Here is a 15,606-nt window from a genome sequence, read left to right as displayed (position 1 = left end):
CAGTTACATGTCTCGCAGTTCCAAATCACTCGAACTTGCTCTCCTCCTCTCCCCTCTGAAGTTCGACTTCCGGGGGTGCTACAAGAGCTCCACTACCTGACTGAGAAGCAAACCCCCAGTACAGTATATTATGATGTAGGCTGCACATCAGGGAAAGAAACAACTAGGGCTGATTAAATCAAAAAAGATACCGAAAGATACCGGTGGTATTGGCAAGATTCACGTCACCAGGCTTGCGGGGCACACGGCTGCAGGCAAGGGGTAGACTCAGGGCGTTGGATGGACATTTTCCCGACATTTTCCTCCTTTGACTCCTTTGTTAAGACCTTTCAGCCAGCGTTGGGTTGTTCTTGCACCATTCATCACATTAATATCCGGAGCATCAGGAAATACTGGGATCAATTTGCGGTTACGGCCTGTGCTCTCAGTGACTTTGTTGACGTGTTTGCGTTAACGGAAATTAACATTACCGGCACTCTAATCGCTGTGTTTAGGCTCCTCGGTTACCATGCCTACTTCCTCACACGCAACAACAGCAGGGGTGGTGGCATTGCGGTATTCTTCAAGGAATCATTGATGGTCTCCGAGGTTAGTGTTTCCTTCGGCACAGCGGAGGTCATGCCCTTTGAAATATCCACTCATGCTTTCTTCACTTTAATTTCTTGTTATGTATCGACCACCTAGTCTAAATGCGTCGGCATTTATTGAAGAATTGCGAACAAAATTCAAAACCAATTTTGTTCGGAAAAATCTGAGCATGACAGGGGATATTAATATCCATTTGATGAATGGCGATCGCTATGGCACTGAAAATTACTTAACCGTGCTCGCGGAATTTGGCACTGAACCACAGGTCGCCGATCCTACTAGAGAAGAATTTCTTAACAATCTCATCACAACTACTTGCATTGACCATGCTAACATCCGTGCGTCGGACATCTCAGTATCCAGAGCTGTGATCAGACAGAAACTTGCAGATCACTATTACATTGCGTGTCGCCTTACGAAAACCGTCTCTACGCTGCACACTGACCCTACCGGGTGTGTTGTGACCATTTTAGACCAAAAAAAGTTCGATAATCATGTTACTGGTGTAGGGGTGCGTTTATTAGGCGTCCTCAAGAGACCGAACCGCCGTGCAGGATCTGGCAGCGTAGACGGGCGTAGCCAGCACCAAGAGAGCGGGGCAACTTCGTCGTCGTCAGGCGCAGCGTAGTGTCGGCGCATAACTTCGTCGTCGTCAGGCGCAGCGCAGTGTCGGCGCATGGCGGTAGCGGAACCTGTCGCAGTTGGCACACTACAGTTTCCCCCGGGTGAAAAGGAGCCATCCTGGCGTCTTAAGGGGAAGGAAGAACAGAGGGGTCGTAGTACGGCTTCAGTCGGTCGACGTGGACGGTTTCGCGGCCACGGCGACGCAAGTCCGCAGCGGGTGCAACAGGCTCAACAATATAATTGACCGGAGATGTTTGCTTGAGAACCCGGTAGGGACCATGATACCGATGCAGCAGTTTCCGCGAAAGGCCGGGAGTTGTGGGAGGCACCCAGAGCCACACAAGGGAGTCGGCAGGGTAGGAGGTAGAGGCCGCGGAAGTGTCGCGGTCGTGTTTTTGCTGCCACTGGGTCTGCGTGGTAAACGAGCGAGCAAGCTGGCGGCATTCTTCGGCGTACCTGGCAGGGTCGGACAGTGGCGTGGACTCGGAAATGTCGGGTCGGTAGCGAAGAAGAGTATCCATCGTGCAGGGGGGCTCGCGGTCGTACAGAAGAAAGAAGGGAGAGAATCCAGTGGTGGTTTGTGTCGCAGTGTTATATGCGTGGGTGACGAAGGGAAGAACTTGGTCCCAGCTGGAGTGGTTGGCGTCGACGTACATGGACAGCATGTCACTGAGGGTGCGGTTGAAACGCTCGGTCAGGCCGTTGGTCTGAGGGTGGTAAGACGAAGCGGTTCGATGGATAATGCGGCATTCCTTGAGGAGGGCCTCAAGAGCGTCAGACAGGAATACGCGTCCACGGTCGCTGAGCAGTTCTTGAGGAGCACCATGGCGAAGAATCAGGTTCTTTAGAAGAAAGGAAGCCACGTCGCGGGCGGAGGCAGATGGTAATGGAGACGTTTCAGCATAACGTGTGAGATGATCCACGGCCACGATAATCCAGCGGTGACCAGCGGGAGTGGGAGGGAGGGGGCCGTAGAGGTCTATGCCAACGCGGTCAAACGGGCGGGCAGGGCAGGGTAACGGTTGCAGTGGAGCAGGCGAGGTGTGAGGCGGACATTTACGCCGTTGACAGGATGGGCAGGATCGCACAAAGTGGCGAACAAAGCGGTACATGCCACGCCAGTAGAATCGGAGACGCAGACGCGTATAGGTTTTCAACACGCCGCCGTGTACACACTGGGGGTCGGCATGGAAAGCGGCGCAAATGTCGGTGCGTAGATGGCGGGGGATCACTAGGAGCCATTTGCGTCCGTCGAACAGGTAATTGCGGCGATAGAGGAGACCGTCCCGAATAGAAAAGTGACGGGCTTGACGTAAGAGGGAACGGGACGAATTATCAGTCGTAGGACTCGAAAGGAAGTTAATAAGAGAGGCGATCCAAGGGTCTTTCCGCTGCTCGGTGGACATGTCGGCAGTGGCAAGCGAGGACAAGTCGTAAGCAGACACAGGAGCAGGCGATGCAGCACTAGGTAGCGGCGAGCGGGAAAGAGCGTCCGCGTCATTATGCTTGAGGCCAGAGCGGTAAATGACATGAATGTCATACTCCTGCAATCGCAGAGCCCAGCGAGCTAGGCGCCCTGACGGGTCTTTGAGAGAGGGCGACCGAACGGGCGACCGTAGACATAGGGACGAAATTTTCCAATGACCCAAATGATGACCAAACATTCTCGTTCGGTAACAGAATAATTGGCCTCCGCTTTGCTCAAGGTCCGACTGGCGTAGGCGACCACATATTCACGGAAGCCAGGTTTGCGTTGGGTGAGAACGGCACCCAGTCCAATACCGCTGGCGTCAGTGTGGATCTCAGTAGGCGCAGTCGGGTCAAAGTGGCGCAGGATGGGAGGCGAAACCAAAAGGCGGAGCAAGGTGTCGAAGGCATCATCGCAAGCAGGCGTCCAAGCGGAGAGGCTGGAGCTGACTGCGAGTAGCTGGGTCAGAGGAGCGATGATAGTGGCGAAATTCAAGATGAAGCGACGGAAGTAAGAGCAAAGGCCAACGAAGCTACGGAGCTGCTTCAGTGAGGTGGGCTTCGGAAATTCGGCAACTGCACGAAGTTTGGCGGGGTCCGGAAGAATGCCGTCTTTAGAGACTACATGTCCTAAAATGGTGAGTTGTCGGGCAGCAAAGCGGCACTTTTTCAAATTCATCTGGAGCCCAGCGTCAGTAAGACAAGTCAGAACGCGCTCGAGGCGGATGAGATGAGAAGAAAAGTCCGCAGAAAAGACGACGATGTCATCGAGATAGCAAAGACAACTCTCCCACTTGAGTCCACTAAGGATAGTGTCCATCAGGCGTTCGAAAGTTGCCGGAGCGTTGCAAAGGCCAAACGGCATGACGTTGAACTCATATAAGCCGTCAGGTGTTATGAAGGCAGTTTTTGAGCGATCAGCGTCAGCCATGGGCACCTGCCAGTAGCCTGACCTCAAATCCAGCGAGGAGAAATACTCAGCTCCCTGCAAGCAGTCCAGGGCGTCATCGATTCGTGGCAGGGGATAGACGTCCTTGCGTGTGATGTTGTTGAGCCGACGGTAATCAACACAGAACCTGATGGAACCATCTTTCTTTTTTACCAACACAACAGGGGACGCCCAGGGACTGTGGGAGGGCTGTATGACACCCCGACGGAGCATGTCGTCCACGTGATCAGAAATGACGCGGCGCTTAGAAGCCGAGACACGATAGGGGCGCTGGCGAAGAGGGGCGTGTGTACCGGTGTCGATGGTGTGCGCAACGACAGACGTACGGCCCAAGGCAGTCTGAGGAAGATCGAAAGAAGAACTGAAGCGCTGCAGGAGGGCGACGAGTTGATCACGTAGCGCGGGTGGAAGGTCGGCGTCAATGGCACGGTGGAAGACGTCGGAGGGCGGTGGATCATTCTTAACATCACAAGAGCTGAGCACATCGACATCGAAGGAAGCGGTGGTATCAAGAATAGGGTAGGGAAGGCAGGAATCAAGTTCTTCAATACGCCCGAGGCATTCACCTCGGAGCACTGCTGACGGGCACGAAGATGGGTTCGAGACGTAAATTGCACTTTGTCCATGGTCGATCATCAGAACAGCAAAGGGAGGCAGGAGGCAGGGACGGCGGGAAGCGGTTTCGGAAGGCGTGAAGAAAACAGTTGAATGAGGGACGCCGACACAGGAGAGCGGCACGAGGGCAGCAGAAAACGGAGGAATGTCGGTGCTACACTGGATATGATCGGGATTCATTTATTGATCAAAACACTAGTGATACCGCGTACGACAATTTCGTCACGGTATTAGGCGAAATAAAGAGAGAGAGAAAGGAATTTTAATGAGGGAAAGGTGGAGAGGTCGGAAGGTGGTACCATGGCCCTGGCCTGCTACTCCACATAAAGGAAGTGTGCAAAAAAACTGGCTGTGAAGAAACGTAAAATTGGCTGTCAGTGGCTGACTGCTGAAATCCTGGCTGCTATCAAAGAAAAAGAAGCTATCTGGTCTCGATGCCGCAAGGCACCAAAAAATGACAAACTTCGAGCGCAATATCGTTGCATCAGAAACAAGGTAACTGCACTTATTCTCTTATCAAAGGGAAAGAAAGTTCTTTGCACAGCAGTTTCGCAGCACTCGTCGCGATGTCAGAAACACCTGGTCTCTAACCAGTTAAGTGGTAACCAACGCTTTTCCATTCAAGAATCAGCGGAACAAAATTTCGGTGTTGTGTCGCATATTTTGGCGAATGTGTTTAATAACGTTTTTTCCGCTGGGCAACGGGTCGCAGTCCAAACTGTGAGCTCGACGAAAATGACAAATAGCGTATCGCCATCGCCTTTCCTTCCTCTTATGACAGAATCTGATCTTTTCAGCATTTTGTCTAGTCTGAAACGTAACAAATCTGCCGTACTTGACAACATTTTCATAGGTGATCTGATAAGCAACATAACAGCTCTGAAAATGTTTTGCTGCTTATCTTAAACGGCATAATTAAGAGTGGTACATGGCCAGAATCACTGAAGAGCGCTCGCGTTGTTCCTCTGCACAAAAGTGGGAAGAAGAATGATATTGCAAACTAGCGCCCTATATCTATTCATTCCTGCGTATCACAGATATTCGAAAATTATGTACTTTCTGTGATAAATGCTTTTATTTCTAAACATGACCTAATGAGTGGGAATCAGTACGGTTTTGTCAGTGGGTCAGGAGCACAGGTGCTATTGAAAAATCTCTCTGATTTCCTGCATCAAAGCCTGGAGAACAATGAGGTGGCATTCGCACTTTTTTTGGACGTAAACAAACCTTTCAACACAGTAAACCATCAAATTTCGTGCTCTAAACGGTACTCGTATGGATTTAGGGGCTCTTTTTTGTCATTAATTGGAAACTATCTTCACAATCGTTCTCAAGCAGTCATGTTTGGGCCTATCTGCAGTGACGCTGTAAATCTGTTGTGTGGTGCCCCGCAAGGGTCCATTTTATCTCCTTTGTTGTTTAACTTCTATGTGAATGATATATGTGATCATGTGAAATCATCCACCATATTCCTTTACGCCGATGACACTTTACTAGTTTCAAGCAACCCTGATTTTTCATATGCCCTGGCTAATCTTCAGGGGGACGATATTAAAGTTAGTGATTGGTTTGCTTCATATTTAATACAAATAAATAGCACCAAATCCAGACTTGTCTGTTTTCGTAACCCGCATAAAGATGTACCAATTGCAGGTTCCATATATTTACACACCTCATACTGCTCTTTGTGTCCTTGTCAACCTATAATTAGCAACCCGTCGGTTAAGTATCTTGGTATATACATAGACAGTGATTTGACATGGAATACTCAGATGGCTCACATTTGTAAGAAACTCAAAAGTGTTGCATGCTTGTTGTTTAATTTGCGAACTATGATGCCATTTTCTATTATAAAATTAGTCGCCCAGGCTCTGGGTTATATTGTCTTAAGATACGGTATGTGTTGTTTTTTTAACTGCTCTTTCACATGGAAATGTCGTGTTAATAGGATTTTGAAAACATTGCTACAAGCGTTCTCTACTTGCCACAGGAAAATTAGCCCAACAGTGTCTTTACCGCAGCCGGTTTGCCTTCTTTTGACATTCTTTTTAAACAAATTGTAGTACTTAAATATTTTTGGAATAGCGCATACAGACACATAAATGCGAAACCGGTACCGCTGAGACATTTTCCTCGCTATCATAAACCGAGAGTGCGCATTCGCTACGGCAAAACAACTAGAAAATATTACGTGCCAGTTATCTTTAACAAATTACCGGACGATTTGCTTTCTTTAACCACCCGCAAAAAACTGCGTGTTGCTGTTCAAGCGTTAGAGAATCTTTAACATGTACTAAAATCTTATCAGTGCTTTTTCATTCTTTCCGTGCCAAAATTTTTATGTTCTTCATATTTACGTCTTTTAATTTTCTTTTGCCTCTGATGGAGCTTTGATGTAGCGCGAAGACTGCTGCGGCTGCCGGTTGTCGCCGCACAAGCCCACTTGTGGCTTCGGCGCTTCCGTTTTTTTTGTATGTTTAGATTATGCTGAATAAAGATTATTATTATTATTATTCTTTCATCAACTTATATTATTCTTGTTTTAGATGCTGTCCAAAACTTAGCTCACATTCCTACTTAAGCAAGCAATCCACGCCGCATGCACTAACTTTATATTTAGCCAAATATATACGCTACAAAATAAAACCCTTTCCTTGTTTCGACGCATAGGCGAACCTAACCTTGAAAAACGTGATACAGACAGTATGGGGGATATAATTGGGGAGATAAAAACGTTCTCCCAGTTTAACCACAGATCACACAATTCAAAACCGAGTGCACGCCGGCCACAACGGACCTTGCACTGAGGAAACTAAGAAACGAAACTCTGGTGGGCAAAAACAGTCATTTATTGCTACAACACTAACGACACCTAGCATAAAATAGGCTAAGGAATCGCGGTCGTCCGGCTCACGAGCTGGGCGAGCGCATGTTCGCCTACTCTAGAGCAGGGGATACTCCGCGACCGGACGGGACAAGATGGGGGAGAACTTTCCTCCCCACGAGGCTTCGGCTCGCTCCCGGAGCGTCGCGTGTGAACGACAGCGCGCGTCCAGATTTCCGAGCCGAAGAAGGCCATCTCCCCCACCCGCGCAATCACTCAGTCCGAGGCGCTCGTGTCGCAGCGACGCTGGTGAACTTCCTTGTTAAGACAACTAACTAGGCTAGCGAGGTTGCATAGCGGGGAAGCCAACCACAGGGGGCGACTAGGGGCGTCTTCACAATCTACCGGCATTTTTTCTCCTTTTTTCAATAAAGGGGTAGTGTATCACTGAAAATGATGGTACAGCCCAGGGGACCAGACAACAAAAAAAGCACTGAAGCATGGAGCAGCAGTTGCGTGCGAATTGCTTTCACTGAGAAATGAAAGTTACGAGCAATTTCAAAATGAAAAAAAAAAACACATTAGGGAATGGCTAAAGTTCACACATGTAAGACTGAAACAGCGTATGCCCTACAGGTCATTTCGTTTTTTTTGTGTGCTTATTGTTTTTGTATTATTACCCGTCACTGAAAAACGTCAGTTGCTTTTCTCGTCACCAAACTGCTCTCTTCACCACTCGCAATCGCAAGGGAGCGCACCATCGGCGAGGTGTCGCCCTATTCGGCTGCGAGGTATAGCCCTACATTATAGCCCCACACAACTCTCATAGGTGATTCGAGTACCCACAAAGGCCACCACTACAGATCGGTTGCACTAGAATATGCCCATCGAAATCATTTCAGGGTCCCTTTAAATCTTATCTGAAAATAAACTGAGACCCTTTCGCAAACTAAACTTCATGCCTGACGCAGTAGAAGAGCCGCAAGGGAGCGCAAAGTGTCAGCTGATGTCCAAAATGTCTTTGTGAAAAACCTCCTCACTTAGACAATTGAGCCTAACATTGCTTATTCCTTTCTCCTTCGCACCTTCCGCCACTTGGTACAGGATTTTCTCTTGGAGCGCAACGTGCAATCTGCAGGGACCACTACGCTGGTCCACGCACTGGAAGCGGAGCACACGCCGCAAACATTCATGTCCGGCCTATGCTGCTTCACTCCAGGCGCCTGCGAGGAGCTCATCATCCCCTTGCTCGAACGCACGCCAATCCCTTCTGCAGACCAGCCGGAAATCCCAGTGCCTCCGTCCAGCTCTCCTTTTTTAATGGAATACCGACTGCTGATGGCGGCGATAAGAAACAAAATAGTAAACTTCAGGGATGCTATGTCGGAGAAAGGCTGTCGCCTGATAGTATTCAACAAAATTCAGCTTCCTCATCCCTTCGAGAATGCCGACTTCGAACACAATGTCGTCGACATGGAGGCCGACGGCAAACAGGCGGCGGAAAATGACTACTATAGGTGGCGTTCACTGTCCTACCCGGACACATATGTCATCCTGGCGTGCTTCATCATTGCCTCGCCCGCCCCACTGGAGAACATCACAGCTAAGTGAACGCCCGAACCGAGCTACGTCTGCCCCTTTCGTGTCCGCCACCCTCGTTCACGGAGAACAAAGAGGACCCTCACGATATGGCAGCTGGCCAAGGGCAGCATCAACGTCCGCTTTCACTGAGCTCACTGCGGCGAGTGTGCAAGGAGGACGTGCTGGTGTGCATGAATGTGTGTCTACTTGGCATACCTTACATTTATTCATTTGAAATCCTTAGTATTCACTGAATCCTTGAACGTTTCTGCCAGACACGCAACGCCAATAACTGAATGGAACTGAACACCACCCAGGAAATCATGCCCCTTTTACTGCTTTATTGCCCAAAGCCCTGTTCACCTGAGCACCCATAAATTTCGGCTCCATTGCTACGGGAGTGTGAATGTTTGAAATTTTCTAAAAACAATTTGAATACCCTCCTAGTCGCTTCGCTGAACGAATCAAATGCAGCACGCTGCAAATAATGCGAACCGTATCGAATGTGTGCTCCAGTTTTCAAACAGTTTTCGACTAATTAGCAAATGACAAATCTAATATCCTGGTATTCGATTCGCTGAGCGAATCAAATGCTCCATGTTTCGAATAATGCGAAAAGAATATGCTGTAGAGTTTTCGAACAGTTTTCTATTCATGGCAAAAAATTCGAGTCAAGCACTACGTAGTTTACTTCAGCCGCTGTTTAAAAAGCAGGGCCCACGGCGACGACGCTCACCATGCATCTATGATCGGCCTGCGCGGAGTGCAAAGTTCAGCGCCGCGACGTGGTTTGTTGGTGCGCCCGCTTTTGTAATGCTCTCATACAGCCTAAGATTGAGCGTTGCAGCATAGATAAAATTTACCAAACCTGCCTTGATGCCAATTCTCGAAATTTGTACCTTATTTATTTATTTATTTATCCAAACATGGTGCAGTGCTATGGAGCGCCATAGCAGGAGTGTGTGAGTATGATTACACGTATACGAAAACATAGATTGCGGTGTTCTTCATTGGAATCTGACAAAAAAATACAAACTGCATCTATAATGTTACAAGTAATGATGCGCAGGGAACAATAAAACAAAACTGTACGGAGAAGAGCGGAGTACATGATTACCGTTGGGTTGCAGACATGAATTGAAATTTATTGTGTGTCTTTAATGATTTTTACATAAGTCTCAAAATCAAACCAGTGAATATTTCCAGGTGATGCGTTGTAAGGTTCAGTAGTGCGGAGAAAAAAAAACTGAATATGAACGTGTTAGTTCGTTCGTAGAATGGTGTCAAAGTCAAGTTCAGGATGTCTTCTAGTCGGAGGTTCAAGCAAAGAAGCTGTGTAAGGGCTTGACTGCACATCACTCACACCCTTTATTATCCTTTTCCAGGAGCTTGTTTTTTCTTCTCCAGCCGCTTCTCATTGACCTGAAAGCAAAAAGAAAGATTCAGCGTCAGTAAGGCAACTCAGATGTAAAGAGACTATAGAAGGCGCAGAAAACATAGAGAAGCCACTTCGCAGGTGCTTGCCCGCTGCCGTCTTCAAGCAATCAATTTTGCTTCCATTCCCACGATTATACGATACGAGCATTGATAAGGCATTTAGCTAAGTCAACGTATGAATGTATCGACAAAGTTCCAGGGGGGTGTTAATTGTGTAACTGAGTGATTTTAGGTTTTCGTAGTATTACAGCGGCATCAGGTTGCAGTCAACGTGTGTAACAGAACGTGCAATGGTGGCGCAGTCCAGAGTGGCGCCAAGCAAAAATTGTTCACTACCCACCACGGTTGTGCACGCCATGCACAGAGTCGGCCATGCCCGACATGTGCAAGATGCGATGTCCTGATCTCAACGAACAATAAGAGCTCTCGACGGCCAGGGCAAGCTTATTTAAGCTTTCGGAATTTATTCTGTACTGTTTCATTAAGTACATTAAGCATAAATAGATGAAATGACTGTGAGCCATGCTGTAAAAGCTAAGCGCTCTCCACCGTATTGGACAAAACAGGATCAGACGTACGCAGTATCAAAGTCACCTGAGACGGACTCCTACAGGAAGCTGTATAAATGTGTATTAAAAAGCCCAGGAGAATGGTAGGAATCAGGATAGCCCTATGCACCTGCTTCACGCCAGGACGTCACCAAGATGAGGTGGCGCTAAATAGCGACTTTCGCACTGTAGACAAAACAGGTTTGCCTGACCGCGCTTACAGCAGCTGCAGCAGCTATCCGGCTGCATTGTGTACAGTGTGCTGCAGAAGCATCGTATACTTGCCATCTGCGTCACTGTGGGATGGCCGTAGCAGCATAAAAGGGTAAAAAAGGTCAGCAACGACAGCTGTGTGGCCGATAGCTGGAATGGGCCGCTGTATAAAACCACAAAGTTTTTCTCTCGACGTTCTCACTGCTATAAGCGGCTAAGATTTTGTTATTGGGGAAGCTGTTACACTGATTCGCTGATGCATTAGCATAGCGTGCTTATAATAGCGCGTAATTATCGCCTGGAGCAGGTTTGATGTAGGTGGGGTGACTACCTGCTCACTAGGGACCAAGGAGTTTTCTTTTGTTAATAGCATGGCACATTTTAACGTGTGAGAGGCATACAAACATACATTGCCGCGTTAAAGGCATTTAGTATTGCATTGGCAGTGTTCCTTAATATGACAGACAGAAGAGATTCGTGTTGAGAGAATAATCCTAAATTGTGTCACTCTTGCACAGTGACGTTAGAATGTTTATAATAGCCCACACTACTGTGTGCTAAAAGCAACGTAGCATGTTTAGCTCTTTCTGAGATCGGCCGAGACGATGCCAGTGCTTCTCCTATCTTCCTTAATTAAGATGACGCCACATAGTACAGACTGTCACAGGCTGGAATAGGCTGGTAAGTTTATTAAATTTATCGCGTAGAAAGCAAAGACTGCAACGCTTTCTGCTTACCACCAATCACATGCACAATACATAGTGGCAAAGTATTTTTCCGGAATATGACGTAGACCCTTAACGCATGCCCGTTCACTTCGGGCGGAATTATTTATTTAACAGCACCACCCACGCTCGCGATTCGAAGAAACTAAAAATGTGCCAAGAAGCCTCTAAACACACGCTCAAGACCTCCCCGCTACTCCACTCGCGGGTTTTTTTTTTGCCTACCGCGAGCCCGCTAGCGACCCCGCTTATTCGCGGACAGGCAGGAGATCTATAAACTTTGTTATTAGCGAGCGGATTGAAATGAGCAATACTTTAGCGACATTGCTGCTGAAGTACTGATGTATAGCAGATAATTCTGCAATGCCAGCCACGCAGTAAATTTCTCTTGGGCACCGATCACATCTTCAAGAACTGCATAGCAAATATTTAGGCTTTTTTTTGTTTAACTCAGTGTGGACGAAACTGTGAGCCGCCCAAAAGTGAAGCTTAAAAACGAATGCTCATCAAAGATGACGAAAATGGTGTTACATGATGTGAAGGGCCATACTGGAGAATATGCTCAACGAGAACCAGACTGCTTTCGAAGCTGCTTCCAGAGACCGCGTTCACTGCAAACCCCAGCTCGGACAGAGTTTCAAGCACTACTGAGAGCCGGTATTCTCTGGAGCCACTACCGTTTTAACACTTGCAGCCATCAGGGAAAAAGCAACGGCGAGCTTGACATAAAAATTCCTTGCCTCAGAAAACCGCTATGAAAACGGCTCGAGTGCAAAAAAAATATATATTTTTGCAAAAATGCGCGCCTAATCACATACCACAATGCAACGCCACGTAGTTTAAGCGCAATTTCTTTGTCAATGCTTTTACATAGAAAGCATATGTTATCTAAGTATAAGCGTTAAGCAAGTGAATTATGACGGAAAATATTTTTGTTCAATATAAACCTGATACTTTACTAATATTAATTTACTTTACTAATAATACTAATATACACCTAATAATTTTTTCAATATAGTCCTCTAGTCAAGGGTATTACATAACGAGGAAAGTAAGCACAAAGGTGCAATACATATACACTAAAATACGTAGTATTAGTGGAAATCATAAATAACTACCTGATTATATCCAATAAAAAACAAAACGTGCATTAGAGAAGTAAGGCAACTGCTGGCACAAAACAAAACAACAATTCATTTGATTGAAACATGTGATAAAAGTAATGAGCAATGCTGGAGAGATGTTTGTGTTAGGAGGTCCTGAAACATGTTAAGTTCACTTTTAGTTGCGATGTGTGATGACAGGTTATCCCAGTCGACTATATTGCGAGGCGTTAATTATTTCGCAAAAGAAGTGTGGCATGAAGTGCATTTAACTTTGAATGGGCGATCGCGGAGCGGAAAAAAAGCTTCTAGTGATTGGAAGAAATCGCACAGGAGGAAAACATCAGAAAATTTATTGAAGAGCGCCAGGCGTGCTAGTTTGCGACGACGTGATAAGTTATCAAGTTCGGCACGTGCCTTTACTGCGGTGACGCTAGTATGACGAGAATACCAGGAAAACATGAATCTGACAGCATGGTTTTGTAGTGTCTCTAACTCATTGCCTAATTTAGGGTTTATGGTTTATGGGAGTTTGACGTCCCAATGCAACTCAGGAGAGACGCCGTAGTGAAAGGCTCCGGAAATTTCGACCACCTGGGGTACTTAAACGTGCACTGACATCGCACAGTACACGGGCCTCTAGAATTTCGCCTCCATCGAAATTCGACTACCGCGGCCGGGATCGAACCCGTGTCTTTCAGTTCAGCAGCCGAGCATCACACCCACTGACCCACTGCGGCGGCTCATTGCCTAATTCCCCGCAATTATAAGTTCTATGGATTTACAAGCAGTATTGTGTCCAGATCTGCAAAGAATTCACGCCGTTTTTTAATTTTCAGCAATATTTAACGAGGTGGTGTCGGTTTCCTTCGTTTACTATTCATGGCTGACGATAAAACCTGTATGCGCGGGCGCTTAGCCCTAGTGGTACGGTATGGTACGGTATGGTACGGTATGGTACGGTATGGCATGGTATGGCATGGTATGGTATAGTATGGTGTGTTATGGCATGATATTTATTTATTTTATTTGTGTATTCATACATACTGCAGCCCCACAGGGGCTGTGGTAAGAGTGGCGATATGGTATACATGAAAAGCGTATACAGGGTGTCCCAGCTAACTTGGACCAAGGTTTATAAAAACCTAAGCGTTCTTCAGAACTGAAATCGAGTGGATGTTGTTGAGGTTTATCTAAAGTTACAGTACCATTTTTAGCTTCTCCTATTTGAATAATTAGTCAAGATAAATAAATTAACTTTTTAAATATAGCTTGATTAGTTCAGGCGTCAATAGGAAAGTTGTGGAGCTCCACAAATATCGTCTAACCCAGGCACTTCCAACGAGATAGACTTAGCGTGGCCGTTTTTATTCGGGAAAAACGAAAGCCCGCGGAATTTAAAAAATACCACGTGACAGCGCGCTCCGTGCGCCCGGATGCGCCGCGATAACAGCGCTCTCATCCGTGCTTTGTAAGAAACATCACCCGCTTCGGGCCTTTCGTGCTGCCCAAGACAGGGCTTCGCGATGTGCTTGGTTCCAAGATAAGCGCCAGTGGGCACGGGCGGGAGTCGAAAGAAAGCGCGGCTCCCGTTTCTGCGGCAATAACTGCACACTCACGTTAGCAGAATGCATGCGAGAGAACACTGACAATCTCATGAGTTTGAATTTGGGAGCAAGATCCCAACAAGCAAGGACGCATATAACAAGCCTGATAACGTCGTGTGAATTAAGCTGAAAAAGAGGAGCCGCGCTTTCTTTACATTGCCGCCCCGTACCCACTGGCGCTTATCTTGGAACCAAGCCCAACGCGAAGCCCTGTCTTGGGCAGCACGAAAGGGGCGAAGCGGGTGATGTTTCTTACGAAGCACGGATGAGAGCGCTGTAATCGCGGCGCATCCGGGCGCACAGAGCGCGCTGTCACGTGGTATTTTTTAAACTCCGTGGGCTCTCTTTTTTCCCGAATAAAAACGGCCACGCTAGGTCTATCTCGTTGGAAGTGCCTGGGTTGGGCGATATTTGTGGAGCTCCACAACTTTGCTATCGACGCCTGGACGTTTCAAGCTATATTTAAAATGTTAACTTAATTATCTCGACTAATTATTCAAATAGGAGGAGCGAAAAAATAGTACTGTAACTTTAGATAAACCTCAACAACATCCACGCGATTTCACTTCTGAAGAACGCTTAGTTTTTTTACAAATCTTGGTCCAAGTTAGCTGGGACATCGTGTATATGTTCATACATACAAGCATGCATACATGACAAGTACAAACAAAATACAATATAAAACAAAAAACAGGGGGTCAGTGACGTCCGAGGCCAGTCAAAAATTGAGTAAATAGAAATGAACAAATTTCACCAGGCAGAGAGTTCCAGCACTCGATAGTACGTGGGAAGAAGCTGTATTTATATGTGTCAGTCCGCGCGTAAATTGGAGAAATGCTTAAACTGTAGTGGTGCATAGTTGATAATCTAGTAAAAAAAGTAACATGGGTGTTCATTCCGACGAGGCGCGTCGAGTTAATGAGCTTGTATATTTACTTAAGGCACTCGGATGTACCGTCGTATTGAAAGCGTAGTTAAGAGACAATACGCTGAGATTAGACGAGGGCGTAAATTCTCTGTCATAGCGGCAATAGATAAAACGAATTGCCTTCTTCTAGACGGATTAAATTCTATCGCCGTACAGTTTCTGATATAGATTCCAAACGACTGAGCCGTATTTCATAAGCGGTCGGATTAGCATTTTTTAAGCTACAAGCTTTGTATGACGTGGTGCTGCACGTAATGTGCGCCGCAGATACCTGAGTCTCTGAAGTGCTTTACTGCATGCTTGTTTACTATGCTTCGGCCAGAGCATATTGGAAGTGAAAAGCGATCCGAGGTATATTCACTTACTTTACTTAGGAACAAGCCATCAAACGAATATG

General features: G+C 46.8%; 1 protein-coding gene across 1 annotated transcript in view; it reads right to left on the bottom strand.

The window, feature by feature from the left end:
* Positions 1-10,019: 10,019 nt before the first annotated feature.
* LOC149355447 (uncharacterized) overlaps positions 10,020-15,606 on the bottom strand; it is a 97,669-nt gene continuing 92,082 nt past the window's right edge. Inside the window, exon 12 of the mRNA XM_089576116.1 lies at positions 10,020-10,070. Within this exon, the coding sequence (XP_089432242.1) occupies positions 10,020-10,070 (51 nt within the window). The remainder of the gene's footprint in view (positions 10,071-15,606) is intronic.

Source organism: Amblyomma mixtum, chromosome 3 (assembly GCF_055824585.1).
Source record: "Amblyomma mixtum isolate Tamu chromosome 3, ASM5582458v1, whole genome shotgun sequence".
NCBI classification, from domain to species: Eukaryota; Metazoa; Arthropoda; class Arachnida; order Ixodida; family Ixodidae; genus Amblyomma; species Amblyomma mixtum.
Note: the sequence above shows the minus strand (reverse complement) of the source record. Positions and strands in the feature narration are given on the sequence as shown.